The sequence below is a fragment of the Drosophila sechellia genome, chromosome 3R (genome assembly GCF_004382195.2).
Source record: "Drosophila sechellia strain sech25 chromosome 3R, ASM438219v1, whole genome shotgun sequence".
Classification (NCBI taxonomy): Eukaryota; Metazoa; Arthropoda; class Insecta; order Diptera; family Drosophilidae; genus Drosophila; species Drosophila sechellia.
Genome location: NC_045952.1, coordinates 14,515,160 through 14,530,717, shown reverse-complemented (window position 1 = coordinate 14,530,717; position 15,558 = coordinate 14,515,160). Strand labels below are relative to the sequence as shown.

The window sequence follows — 15,558 nt, the reverse complement described above, 5'->3', positions numbered from 1 at the left end:
TTCCATCGCATCACGAGACAATGAACGTAAGAGAGAGATGGAGCCTCGAAGAGAGAGGGAGAGAGAGAGAGCGTGAGTGAACGAGCGAGCGACAATCGCGAGATAACGGCTGCCTTATCAGCAATGCCGACCGCCCCATCACCCCACCCAAAACGCCCAACCACCACCCACCGCCGCCGTCCCCTTCTTCCATCATCGAGAATTTCGAGTTCAGAGCAGCGTGACCGAAGTGAAAAGAAACAATTTAAATTCCAAATGTATAAAATAGGTAAACTATGGCTTTTATTTATTAATATTGAGGGGACACAAAGGCGGCCACCTCAATAGGGAATCACATGTTTTTTATAATGAATAATTTTCAAAAAGTTATAAATATACAATGACTTCTTAAATGTTTCACTGCAGATTACCAACATTTAAAATGTCTTTTGCATTTCATAGGTAGCTATAACTTTTCTTTTTTCACATATAAAAAAACTCAAATAAAACATATTGATTTGGCATACCCACTAATTTTTTGGCCCCAAGTGTGTGAGAGTGTGTGAGACGAAGTGCGGCGCAAACATAAAAAAGCGGTGAAGTGAGCGGTTGTGGAACGTGAGTGGATGCTAAGAGCAAGCTCTCACACACGCGGACATAGCTCGCACACACACACGCACAGACCGCCTTTTTGCGCCTCCGAAACGAACACTTTTACGAAGGCGACGGCGAATCAGTTTCAGTTGTCAGTTCGCATCCAACTAGAAAGCAGTTAACGAGTAGTCTGTGTTTTTTCGCTTGCGGTTAAAAGCCACGAGGTCGTTCATCGTTTTCCTTTTCAGCTTCAAGCAAAGCAAATATAAACCAATACAAGAAACTTAGTGATCTTTTGAGGCCCAAAATCGTTGAGGCCGATCAAAGTTGATTCTAAAACGCAAATGTAGAAACAAATCAAGAAAGTGGAAAATAAAAAAGTTGCGCTATCAAAACATGTGAATGTGCCGAACTCAAAACTGAAACGTAGAAGGAACGCGTTCGTTTTTTACATACGACAATCGAATAAAATAAGAGAAAAGCTCCAAAACGTATTAAATAGCGATGCTTGGATGATCTTTGTAGCAGTCACGTTGTACATACAAATACATATGTACCTACTATATGGCACATAAAATACGTTACGCACACTAGTGGCGAATAAAAAGCGAATTGGAGTAAGCTCCGAAACGTGTTTATATTAAAATTTTTTACCCATTTGAACTTTAAACAACTTTTCGACTGCGCCGCTCGGTTTTCATTGAATTCTCATACGAATTCCAATTAAGTGTTGTGTGTGCGTCCAATTGGCATGAATTGATGACGTGACGTGATCGCTCTCTTCGCTCTCTCCCTCTCTTTCTTCGACACACACACATACACACTGCGCTCTTTAATCGCGCCGCTCTCTTCACGCTATTTTTATTTGTTTATTTTGATTGTTGTTATATATATTGTAATTTACCGTTTTTACAATCGTCTTTAGCTTAAGCAAAACCGCCGCCCAGCAACAACAAGAAAACCAATTAATGAGTGTGTGTGTGTGAGCAGAAAATTATGCCAACAGAATTCTAAAAAAAATATATGTATATATTTAAATAACCACTAAAAATCAAGAAATCCGCACAAGTTTCGCTCAAAACAACAACACAATCATATATACTACCCATAAAACAAACAAACCCATAAAAAAGTGCAAAGCAACCAGGAAAATAAAGTAAAACAGTGCCAGTTAACAACAGCAAACGGCGATCAACAAATCCCACCGGCAAAATCAACAATTTTCTAAATCGCAGTCAACAAGGAGCAACAAATTAGCCAGCGATTTCCCATTGCGAACTGGTAAATATTAATAACAATTACGAATAGGTGTACTTGATTAAATGAAAAATGTCATGTTTTTAAGTTCCTAAATTCGATTCTAATCTAATCGGCAATTCATTGAAATATTCTTAAAGTAAAATATTTTTTCGTCACGCGATTAAAAAAGTAATTGAAGCGATGCTTTGCTACACATCAATTAAATTAAAAGGTAGTTTATGTTGGTTACAACAATATTTTTAGTCGCTACAATTAAATATTCATTCTTCCGTGAAATGTTTAAAATATAATGTGCTATTGCTATATTTATAAAAAAAAGCTTTGATAAAAGTTAAGAGGTTTAATAGAGTTAGGATCTTATATTTTTATTGTTGTTTATATTTTAGATAGGAAAGCTGGACTTTTTGTTGTGTTAAAATAGTCCCATCCATTGAATTTACGAACCAAATTTTAATACAACCGATAGGAAATGTGATTTATAACCTAGTTCAAGTAATTCCTAGTTTCACTTTCAAGATCAAAACGACTAGAACCATAAAGTCGGTCACGTTCGGCGCTGCAATGCCGCTCCAATAGATGATCTTTCAGTTCGTGTGGGTTTTGATTAGTCCGTTTTGGTGTGTTACTTGTCATGGGAGGAGTGGGCAGGGGAGATCTTAATTAGAGCACCGCTGATAATGGCTCTAAAAATAGAGAACCCAGCGCCACACTGATAGCAGAGCTTAAAGCGTGTGTCGTTTGCTCGGAGCTCCATTCTTTCTTTCTGTGTTTGCTCCCCCGATTTTCGTATGGGATCCACTAAGGTCGATTTTGTTGCCATATTGCTAGCGATTTCGTATACGCACCGTTTTCAAATGATTTTGAATATTTCTTTGACATCTGTATTGACATTGAAATGTGATTAGGTTTAATTTTCATAAATGGGTTGATTCGCCACTCGGTTAGCTGTCGAAAGAGACTTTTTTATTCCCCATTCACAGATAAGGCTTTTATCTATTCGCAATGTGCCAAGGTACAGCAGCAGCTGAGGGCCCAAAAAGTGTACACATAAGCCTAAACACACACATCTGTATAGTCCTATGTGTTTGTGATTGTGACTTTTATCATATCTTGAGTGTTTGCTAGCCACATTGGTGGAACGTGCCAGTTGATAACAAGAAAGTGTGCGAAAGTTTGTCGAAAAAGCTGTAATTGAAGCAGGAAAACCGGGAAGGTAATTAATTTTGAGAGTCAACATTAAACGGAAAGACTGTATATAAGTACAGTAAGTACAGTATATAGTATTCTTCATGAATTAGTAAAGTTCATACTAATCAGTTCGTTCGAGAATGATATGGTTAAAACCTGGTCTTGCAACGATAGGTGGTTTCAATTCAAGTTATATCGATAATGTCAATTTTTTCGATAAACCAAAAACGTTAGTAATGGAAATTTAATGATCATTAAATAAGAGCTAAGAGCTAACTAATAATTGTTTTGTTTAGAAAGATATAGTCTGAATACCAGAAGTTATTTCTTAGTAGTATTTTGTGATTTTTTTAAATTCTACTTAGATGTTTAGAACTTTTTTTCGAACGCTTCTTTTTGCTTAATTTACTTAGATTTTCGCGCTGACCCAAAAACGTTAGTAATGCAAATCGATTGCGTTTGCGAAGTCAGATGATCGCATCCAAGATTTCCATGCGTCAGTTGTCCCAGCTGTCAATCGAAGATCGCCGTTTGGGGGCTCTACGTTCCTGGGTGACTTCGCCATCGGTCGAGTGGAATCGAATCGTTCGTTTGCTCTTTAATTATTGTAATGAATTCAATAAACATTGCACGGGCCTTTGCCGTTCATTTGCATTTGCATTCGCACTCGCTGCATTCTGAACCATTGCACATTGCCTGGTCGGGCCTCTCCTTCTCTATATAGCGATGTATATATACATATATAAATATATAGAATTCTACATATGTATTCATTTATATATATGTATTTCCCTATTTCTCTGAGTTGCTCTAGAAGCGCGTGATTCTCTCGCAGATCCACGTGCCGCCAGATAACTGCATTTTCAATAAGCTTTTATTTAAATAAGCTTCCGCGATAATTGACTTAATAAATTATTAAATATTAACAGCGTAGAAAAAACCAGAATGCAATGACTGACATGGCATCTCCTTGTGGATTTTCTAATGCCAAGTTAATAGGAAAATCATGCAAAATAGCTGGAAAGTGCATTGGGGCCCGGTTAAGCTTACAAAAATGTCTTAATATATCATTCTCAATCACTGCATGATCAGATTCCTGAGTCTTACTCACTTTATTATTATTCATTATCGGGCTTCAATTATTGTTATTAATTTTCCAAAACTAACTTTATTAGCAAGCAAAAGTGCAGTGGTAAAAAAAAACAACAAGTAAAGCGCAGTACAAATAATGTGGAAAAGAGCGCAGATTGAAAGTGCCACAAAAAAGATTTGTTGTCCAAGGTTTATGTTTGGCATTGCGAAGGGGTTATTGTGGCGTTGCTTGGGGTCAGAGGCTTGGAGGGTGCCCACTGCGATAAGCTGGTCGCCACAGAGGGAGAGGGAGACAAACAGATAGAGACGAGTGCCGGCGAGTGGGGCTGCTCCACATGGCAACAGTTGCTGGCTGGCGGGGAGTGCATAAATATGATGTGCATTGCTTTCGCTTCAGCTCTTTATCGCTCCTTTATCTTTGGGGTTGCGTGATAAGAACGCACTCGGAAAAAAGCGACAGCACAGAGTGTCGACGGGGAATTATTGGGTATTACAGGGAGTTCACTGCTTGATTGGCAATGCGAATCTGAAAACCTTTAAAGTGAAATTAGACAAGTGAACCAATTGTATTTTGTATTTAATAAAAAAGGTACCATAACTTAATCCAAAAACAAGGGGTTTAAAGTTTAATAATAATAGTTTCCTATTACTGGACCAATATAATTTTATGTAGATTTTTAATATTATATATTTAATATTTACTAACACTTTCGCTTAACCGGAAGTTAGCCCATGTACCGTTTTAATCTGAACTTATAACGAGTCCCTTAACAAGCCGAACTCGCCGCTCTCGCGCTGTATTGCTTTATCAGCAGGTTAGTCCATGACGAGTTGATATTGCTGGGCATAATGCACTTTCGAAGCAAAGGTCGTTCGGTTTTATGGAGGGTGACACAGCACAGCACACACATTTTGAGACCCCCGGCACACCGGAGTAGCCGACAAGTGAGTTCGATGTGGCCTCGTCATCGTCACCGCGCCATCGTCATTATTATGATCATGATGGGGTCGCGAGGTACTTGAGATCATGGGCCTGGAACCGAACCTGGGCTTTGGGATTGATACCGTCGCCGTTGTCGTCGTCGTCTTCATCTCGAAGTCGGCTCATTAGGCAGGGTAGACCGGACCAGATTGGTTCAGACCATACCAGTTGCTGTGCTCCTCGAATACCTCCTCACCGACGACCAGCTGTCAGTCTTGCTTTTTATTTTCTCTGTTTTGGGTTTTTTTCTTTTCGTTTTTCGATTTTTTCTTTTTTTTTTTGGCCGAGCAGCGGGCTTTTCTTGCATTGACTTACTTTGCTTTATAATCCTGTTTGACGGGTTGTGCTGCTGGGGTGTAGATCTCTTTTACTTCCACATTGCTGAACCCGGTCATGTGTGATGAGGGGGGCAGGTACAGCGGTGAGCAGCAGCAGGGGAGGCGAGGAAGGGCCATACCTGAGATTCAGGGGCACCACGAGATGGTCCAGTCTCAAGGCACAAGAAATCACATGGTTTGTTCGCCGAAGTCGAGGGTTCTTGCAATCACGGAGCATCTGGCGGACACCTTTCTCGTTGGCCAAGTGATCTTGGGAGCGAAGCTTCGTCTCATAAGCACTGAATTAGCAGGGACGTGGGCAAAAGTAGGACTCTCTATGAAAAGTTTGGAACTGTAAAAATAATTAATAGAAGAGTTTTGAAGTTTAGAAGAGTGAGTTTTGTAATATATCAGCAATGAATCCTTTTGGTTTTATAACTATTTTGAATTTAGTTATAATCCACTTTACCTAAACGTCGACTTTCTGATTCCCCCTGAACCATGTAAAGTCGACGCCCCTGAATCGTCGACTATCTTGGCTTATCATCTGATTGGCGAGGACAAGTCAATCCGGAACAGCTGCTCAATGGCGGACTAGCTAGGATTTTCAGTAGGGCGCCAACGAGTGGCACTAACTAGCTGATAGCCCAACTATTTTCTGTGCGCTCGCTGAATTGGGGAATAATACTCATACGCCTATATGTACGAGTAGAATTATACGGCGGAACTCATGAGAAAAGTCGGAGAGCGCACTATTGAAAGGCGTTACGTAAGAAGTGTGGGTTTATTTTTGTTTTGTTCGCTCAGTTGATCTTTCTTTATTTCGTTTTGCTCCTCGTTCTTCCCATTTCTTCCCACTGATTCTGTTTTAATTTTTATAAAATCTTTTTATTGCCATCTTTGCTTAGTTTTCCCTACCTTTGTTTTGTTTCTTTTTTTATTATTATTTAAGATCTGTTTTTGCTTGGGCTTTTTGTTTTTTTTTTTGCACTTGCTTTCGTTCGGCTTTTGGCTCTATCTTTTAATCTATATGTATAAATATATTTTTGAGAACCCCCACGTTTATCGGCGTATATCTAGTTATAGTATTTCTCAACTTGTTGCGCGTCGTCACAACGCTTGAAAAATTGGACCACCTGAAGATTTGTACCGAGCGGAAATTTTGACTTTGCTTGTTCGTGACATTGAAATACATACGTAGTACGTGGAATGCAGTGCTAATTTCTTTTTTGGGTACCATCCCCCAAATTTCCTGAAATCATTGTGTAAGTTTTGAAAATACACCGATTATTTTCGTAGCCCATTTCCACATCCCACGCCGACGTGCTCTTTAAAGCTGATTTATGCTTTATCTGCCCAGTTTGAGGAAAGAGCCAAAACCAACGCGATTCTGAATCACGCTATGAATTTCGCTGTGATACTCAGACTTTTGCGCTGTTTGCATTTGCATTAGAACATTATCTGATATTATCGCTAGTATCGTATTAACATAATCTAGCAGGTTTCAGTCGATCCATTGATCTCCCCTTTAATATCGAGCGATCAAAGCGAAACACCTACGTCTTATATGCGTCACTGGATAATCTAATGTAAGAAAAATATGTTTGTCAAGAACCTGTCTTAAAAACCTCACCAATCAAACGACTTTGAAGTAAGCTGTGACGCAGTAGATCAAAAGTATTTCGCATCGGACTATATATATTGAGTTAATCCCATTCCCATTCCAATACTTTTTCATCTGTCTTGTTATTGTTTACATTTTTTCTACCTATGCTTTCCAATTTTTTTGTATTTTTGTTTTGCTTTTTGCCCCTGGTTATTTTCAAATAATGACGTTCTTAATATTATCAAATGTTATTGCATATTATTTAATGTTTAACTCACGACTCGCGACGCAATTTCTCTTCGTGAAAGTACAAAAAAAAAAATAGATTAAATTTAAGTGCGAAATGCAAATAGCAAGTGCTCATTTACTCAAAATAGTTGCCCGTTGGCAATTAGAATTTTACACTATTTTAATGGGCATTGCGGTATAGACTATACTGATACTCAGTGCCTAAAAATATTATGCTGTTTTCTCTAAAACAACCATAATTTATATAATGGTTAAACTAATTTGAGGCTTTCTAAAAATGTTGAGTATATTTTAAGGCCTGCAGATATAATCATACATTTTAAAGATACTTTTTCTAAAAATATATTCAAAAGAATAAATTATGATAAGCCAACCACACTTACTATAAACATTTCTTTTGTATCGTTTCCATGTTCATGGAGCAGAAAAAATATGTATTAAAATCAGTTTAAAATAAAAACGTTGAAACTGAGAAGAGGAGTTGGAGCAAAGAGAAAGCGATGAGTTTTGACCCCAAAAGCAAATCAATGAACTTTCGGTAAATGAGTGCCCCGAAAATTCCAGATGCAGATACACAGGGAATATCTGAGTCGATCATTGGCGAGCTTAGAGTTACTGGTAGTTTAGTGCGAGTGTATTTCTGGGTTTCTTTTTTGACAGCCCCCAGTGTATTTGCTTTGATTTTTTTGTGAATTTTGTTGTTGCTAGTGGCTTAGGTCAGGTTGGAATGTTTCGGTAAGTTTTTGTTTTGCGTCTGTACTGGGTTTTTCTTCTATTTCTTTTCTCCTTTGACGGGGGGCACTTGAGTGCGACTCATTGGCATTCGCATTGCGATTATTTGCGGCCGTAAACCCTTCGCCCGGCAGATATTATGCAATGACAAGCGACGACGCGCGACCCTATCTAAATTATTTCGTTATTTAAACACACAACAAATAAAAACGCAGCACGAAAGTTATGAGCAGTTTTCGAAAAAATTCCGAGAAGGAAATAATGAGGTGACGTTTGGATTGCTCTCAGGTAGACAAATGTTTAGGTAGCCAATGAATGAACTTCCGCGTTCTCAAGGTAATTCTTCGCCGTCGATGCGGGATTCTCTTCATTTCCCCTGCTTTTCCGCTCTCTCGCAGTCTGTCTTTTTGGCCAAGATAAATTATTATAAAACGCCGAATAAAAGTGTGCCTCGAACGATCCGCACACAGATACTCGCGGTCGTTGCTGTGTGTGCGTGAGTTTTCTATTTGTTTACAATTTCAAGTTGAAGAGAAGAAAAGCTTTTTGCGCTCTTAAGTGGGCATTATAAGCTGACAAACATTTCGACATTTTTTTGACAAGTTGTAGAAGCAAATTTGTTCAAATATATATAATTTTATGAATTTTTAATGAGAACTTTTAGTAATATCTAAGAAAGTTATTTTTTGTAGTCATCGTTTACAAGTGATTAATAGTTTGGAATCACTTCTACTCATTGGGTTTCTTGTTTTATGATTAATGAATCTTTTATTATAATTAATTTTGTCTATTTATTTTATATTTGAGTACCTGAAGTGCATTTCAATATATTAGCTTGATGATAACATTTGGCTACCTTATGAATTCAAATAAATTTAAATTTCATCAGACTTTTGTCATTATCAGGTGGCAATAATTCTATGAAATGTATTCCTTAAATATAAAGTGACTCTTGACATTCGCAGACCAATTTATACTTGATAATACCTCAGATAAATGACTTAAGTTCCAAGAAGTTCATCGATAAGGTTTCCCATACTTAAAAATCCAGTGTTTGGGTTAAAATTGCACCATACAATTTTTATCAAAGTGCGATGCTCGTTGAGCTTCAATGACTTATCAGTCCTCTCATTCCAGACAGAGTCAATAGACCTATATATTGGAGTAGATTAACCCACATAGGTACATATATATAGGAACCCACAGAGAGAGACTTGTCAAACTTTTGATTATCAAAACTTGTAGTATCACCAATTATTTAAAAATATATGTATAACTTCGGTCGCCGCCGTGCTAATTGAAATCATATATATATTATATTATATACTACAGCTCGTATTCCAGCTGTGAGCTAAATTTAGTCATAAAGGCATTTATAGATTTTATTCAAACTAATTGATTTTCATTCTCAGGCGAAAAAAATAAAAGAATAAAACTGTAGAGCACTGAAAGGCAAAAGAAAATGTGCGAGGCATTTAAACAAGATCATAACCTACATTATCGTACCGCTATTGTGATTGTCTTAGTTTCCTCTCTTATTTGTATTGGGTCTGCTGATAACGCTCTCTTACTTTCATTTAAGAGCAATTTTTTTCAACACTTACTAAAAATAAGAATTTTTTTCGATTTCTTCGATTTCCATTGAAAAAAATAATCAAACTAAATTTTCTACGATTATAATTTAAATTGCTTCCGCTATAAGCGAAGTTTTTCGCATTAAGTTCACATAATCAATGGTATAGGGGTACTATAAATCAAGCACAATCTATTTAAATAAATAAGTAGATCATAAAAGATGTATAAGAAATTGTTAACCTTGAGCAAAATATAATTTTCATCAGGAAACGTAATAGTTAAGTGTGTAAGCTCTCTCCAAAAATCAAGGTAATGATTCATTTAATCATCTACTGAAAAATCGATTTGTCAATTTGTTGAACGAACCAAGATCATTCGGAAATTCTTTTCCACATTTCGAAGCACGAAAACAATCAAAATATAATTTTGAGCGAGACGTTTGATAGAGAGACGAGATGACTTGGCACAATTACACAAAAATGCTATAGTAATTTCAATTCAAGGTTCAAATTAGGCATATATAAATGAGATATACAGTCATGTACATATTTAAATGATCAAAGTAATTATAAATTATTCTTTAGTAGCTTGCTGAGATTTGTATTTAAATTACTAATATAAGATATATTTCATTTGGCTTTCTTTTAGATAAAAGATTGATCACGAAGCTCCTTCATTCGCTTCGATATCTTTTGGGCTGGCGAGGATTGCTTGAAGAGCCGCAAAGCTGCAACTGCACAACGACCTTTTCTACCCCATGATGGACGGCTACGCGCAGGAATGGCCCCGGCTGACCCACACAGACAACGGCCTGGCCATGGACCAGCTGGGCGGGGATCTGCCCCTGGACGTGGGCTTCGAGCCACAGACCCGGGCCAGATCCAACACATGGCCATGTCCGCGTCCCGAGAACTTTGTGGAGCCCACCGACGAGTTGGACAGTACAAAGGCCAGCAATCAGCAGTTGGCCCCAGGAGGTTGGTACTTACAGAATATTATATAGATTTATATTCATATAATTAATATCATATTTAAATATCTTATCGAATAGACTCACAGCAGGCTATACAGAATGCGAATGCAGCCAAGAAGAACTCATCGCGTCGCAATGCATGGGGAAATCTATCCTATGCGGATCTCATCACGCATGCCATTGGATCGGCCGCCGACAAACGACTGACTCTTAGCCAGATTTACGAGTGGATGGTCCAGAATGTGCCATATTTCAAGGACAAGGGCGATTCGAATAGCAGTGCTGGATGGAAGGTGAGTTATTCATTGATTCATTCAGTTTAAATGGGTTATTCATATTTCCCAGCTCGTTACTTTAACTTTTTATAATTACTAAGCTTAAACTTAATCTTCATAATGAAAGCCCCAAAAATGCACTATGTTTTCTTATTGTTAATGTTTATTTCGACCTTTTTTTGCACCATGCTTCTCGCTGGTCTCGAAAAATAGCCATTTCATTCACAATTCGCAGAGCAAACGGTCAAGTTCATGGCCAAGTCAGTCAAATGGAGTGAGAGTGAAGATAAAGTGGAGCTTGTGTTGTTTGGCTTTCATATTTTGTGGTCGCTTTTCGCTACTATTATGCAATCAGTGGTATTTTTTTTTTTTTTTTGTTTTTGTTTTTATTGCCATTTGCAGTGGTTTTTGTTTTCAGCTTATTTGGTGGTGAGTGTGTGAAATGTTTGTCATAGTGCCTGGCATCACATTTCTCCCCCCGACTTTGCTGGATTTCCATATTTCTCTTTTTTCTTTGCGCAGAGTTTTGCAATTAATGCGCTTTTTATCTTCGGATCGTTTTTCGTTTTGTTTACATCGCAGCATACGTAAATAAAAAGACGCGTGCACATTCACATGCATGTGCACATGCGTAAATCATGAATCATTTTCATTCACATTCAGATACCGGTTGCCCCTTTTCAACCGATGCTTGCTAACCCACCTTTTAATTACCTTAATTGAGTGGGCTAACGAAGATTATGGAACTTATAGATTGGTTTTACTTTTGCTTATTTTCATGTTTTCCCCTTGTTTTCGTTATTTATGCACTGATAACATATTCACTTATTCGTGTACTTATACTATACGATCTTTTTTTGCAAGCTATCAATAATCGCCAGAGTTCATTGACATTAACCTCAAATGCGTATTCACTTTTTGGGGTGGCGAAGGAAATAGGCACTTGTGATTTGGTTTTTAGTCATATTTACTAGAAGTACCATATGTTATGTTGTAAGTCATATGGGATGGAATTTCGCTGATTGCACTTCATAGAACTTGCTCCTTTCGTGATCGCCTGCGTATGCGTGATCCGCCCCATAAATCATTCGATCTACTCATATTTCTTGGACAATGCAGTGCGTCATTCACGTGATTGTTTTCTTTATCATTTTCGCTGATACTTCAGCACTCTCTGCGTGGATTTTTGTTGGTTTTCTAGCACCTCTGGCTGTGATAAAAGTCCAACGGCTGTTGAAGAATTCGCTGCGCTGGCTACGAAGAAATCGAAGACGACTCTTCCACTTGATACCCGAAACTTTATTATTTCGCAGACAGCGCGCTTCCAGCGAATTTCAGTTTGTTTTTGTTTCGAGTACACATTTCCTAGGGCTGTGAACTAATATTGGTATTATTTATATTAATGGTGTTGTTTATAATTGCTGTTGTTTTTTTCTTAGCTGGCTTCACGGAAGTAGTCGGCTTGTCGCCTTTAATTTTTGCCACTGCTTTGGGTTTTTTTGCGATTACGAGTGGAAATTACAGTCAGTGTGATAAAGAAATTTATTCGCGCGTCGTAGAAAACGTTGTTTCAGTCTAGATAATGTTCCTTCGAAATTTAGAGAGCGTAAACAAAAGTGCAATCAAAGCAGTTTTTAAGGGGATTAAAGGTGACAAAGGGTTTGTTATTTTCTTTTTGCCGCAAAACGGTAAACAATATTTATTGCTCTATAGTTTGTCTATGGATAATCGAACTATTTTGCATTGTTTCAACTTTTTTAGGAATTTAATATATTATTTATTTTATCAAACTGCATACTCAATGTGGACAGAGTTTATATGTTTATAGCATTAATATTCTAAGGAATAAAGAGGCTACTTTCGCTTTTTTTTTATCAAAGTGATAAACTCCCACGCAAATGTGGACTTAACATATTTTTAGATTTTTTTCTTTGCCGCATTGAAAGCAAGAGTTCCTGTGCCGCACATTCCTTTATAAAATTTTATGACATTTGCTAATTTATGCAACACGTTGCCGCGTTCCACCTGACACTTGCTTCCTTTTATCCCAGTCCTCGCGTATATATTATCTCATTTTTTTTTCGCCATAGCTTCCTCCTCGAATAGTCGTCATAATAATAAAGAACGAAACGAGCGAAACACTCAAATGACATTTGTGGAATTTTAAATTTGCCACTCGACGGCTGCATTGCAAAGGCTTCTTCCTCCGCCGGTTGGTGTTGGTGGTGGTTCGGTGGTTCGGTGGTTTGGCGGATCGGTGGTTTGCTGGCTCGGTGGCTCGTGTCTTCATCATCGAGAACTCATCCTCGCAGTCGGGCGATTTGGCCATTGAACCGGTGCCAAGTATTTTCTTCTGTTGCTCTTTTTATCAATTTATTTTCGTGTGCACGAAATGTTATTTTTATTTTCATTTTTTTACTCAGTTGGTTTTCTTTTTTTTTTTCGTATGTGTGTTATATTTGCTTCTTTTAATTGGCAGCGAACCGCAGCGTGTTATAAATATTTTTTTGGCCCAACATTTTCGTGGTTTTATTCGCCCTGAACTCGTCGCGCTTTGGCAATTATGTTTGGAAATTTCTGTAATTTATGACGCCTTCTTAGGTGGCATGCCACTATTTACGATCTCTGATTTTATCATGGTAGAAGGTGAGCGGAACCATTTTCTGCTCAGAATAGCACTACACGGGATAAAAGATCAGAGAATTCAATTGAAATTTGGAAATAGATAGATCTGAATCTTTATCTAGACCTAGCTGAAATTGTTGCGACACTCTAAGATAGAAAGTTCCCGATCTAGCTCGATGGTTTGTAATCGCAGAGATAACACAAGCACATTGAATAATACGTGAACAATGAATGCAACAAGGCTTAAAGAGTAAAAGAATGCAGTTTGCCCAGCACTCTGCGTGGTAATCTTTGTTAACTTTGGCCTTATCAATATGGGCCTTATCAAGGCAATGGCCTTGCCAGTAATGCACCAGAAGCTAGAGGAACTCAAAAGTCGGTCGGTGAAATGCGCATTACTCAGTGCAGTCAGTCAATTGACCAGTGCAGCTCTTCAAATAGGCTGCACTAATATAAATATGCAATAAACTGGGGGAAATAAAGGCATTCATTAACGATACGACTATAGGCATATAGGCAATGTATCTTGCGTAATCAATTTGACACTTGACAGTGCACTTTTCTCTCAGATCTGAGATCCATTTACTATTACTTACTATTCGTATTTCTGCCATATTTTTTTCCCTCTAGATCTTCACGCTTGTTTAGCTGCGCATTAAGTATACGCACTGTTGTCCGCCTTGTGTTTTATTTGGTTTGTTCGCTGATTTGCGCATTCTATGTGGTGTAAAGTGCATTTCAAAATTCAAGTGTTTTCTCATTATGGTCTCGATAATGATTATTTTGAGTTTGATTTGGCATGGGCGTTGAAATGAAACGTGCAAATACTGGAAATAATCAAATTCAGTAAAAAAAAACTTAAGAAATAGAGAAAAAAGAAACGAAATGGCTTTGCCAATCGAGAATGCGAACAAATACGAGAACAAGAACGAGATCAGCACTCTAAGATTGCCGGCCACACACACATAATATTCGTTCGTTTTATAAATAAGCATTAACCTTGCTCGCACCAGACCATGCCGAGCTATTTGGCGTATTTGATTCTATTATTTATATTCTATTATATTTGCATGCAACTCTCAGTCGGTGTGGCCCCACTTACTGTGTACCGGCGTACAACTGCGTAGTATTATTCACTTTTGCCTTGCCGGCCAACACACGCCCCCTTTTTTCAGTGTTTTCCGTTTCGTTGTTTCCCCCCCATTTTTGATGTATTTTTTTTTTTTTTAGCCCACTGATAGCAGAGACAGAGGCGACACGGAAGCAGCCGCGCCCTCGATTCTGTTCCTTTTTTTTTTTTATTCTTTTTTACTAAATGTTAGTAAACAATTATTTTGTGCAAAGGGGGCTCGAACGCGTAAACCCTTCTAGCTGCGATACCCAGTAGTCAGCATTTTGAAGTGGATTCATTCAATTTATCACCCAATATATTAGTCGATTTAACGATTTTTATATAACATCTTAATGGATCAGGGCGATATCGCTGAAGTCGAGAATTTGTATACTTGAATAACTGGCTGACTTACTGCGTAATAATAATACGAAATATTTCATTGCGCCCACTTAATATTTTAGTACATTCGTTGTTTATAAAGAGCCCATATAAGTTCTAAGAATTCGCTATATCATCTATAACGATTTATCTGGCATATTCCTGATGTTTGTCATGATCTCTTTGGCACCTTTAGTGATTTATCTCAGGGCATACCAAATATTTCCGATGTTGCCAATAAAGTTCCTGAGATATGAGGCCATAAAACACCACGACCACGTCATAAAAAAAACGCATGGTCGCAAATCATCAGTCAATCACGTGTATGTATGGATGTCTAGCCCGTCTAGATCGTAATTGTGGTGCTATTAATTATGTTGCACTTTGCAATGCACACTCGGTTTTTAGTTGTGTGAGGTTAGTGTGCATTTTTACTGCGCTGTTCTACTAATTAACACCAGCACAGTCGCAGCGAAATTCGCCTCCGGGTTGTAAATTTTGTGAAACTCGCATAGCCACAAAGCCACATGCAAATAGTTCGTATGTATATCTCTACGGGCGAATTTTATGCTTTTTGCTTAGAATTTTACGAGTTGAGCACGAACCAGTCGGAATGCAA

General features: G+C 37.9%; 1 protein-coding gene across 3 annotated transcripts in view; it reads left to right on the top strand.

Annotated features, from left to right (window-relative positions):
* The first annotated feature begins 711 nt into the window (after positions 1-711).
* LOC6606448 (forkhead box protein O) overlaps positions 712-15,558 on the top strand; it is a 30,504-nt gene continuing 15,657 nt past the window's right edge. For 2 of the 3 annotated variants that reach the window (XM_032720678.1, XM_032720676.1), the window contains exons 1-4: positions 712-797; positions 1,499-1,854; positions 10,223-10,551; positions 10,626-10,840. In XM_032720678.1, the coding sequence (XP_032576569.1) occupies positions 10,332-10,551; positions 10,626-10,840 (435 nt within the window). In that variant the 5' untranslated portion in view covers positions 712-797; positions 1,499-1,854; positions 10,223-10,331. Of the gene's footprint in view, positions 798-1,225; positions 1,855-10,222; positions 10,552-10,625; positions 10,841-15,558 lie in introns of those variants that run through there. The other variant, XM_032720677.1, reaches the window with a different exon arrangement.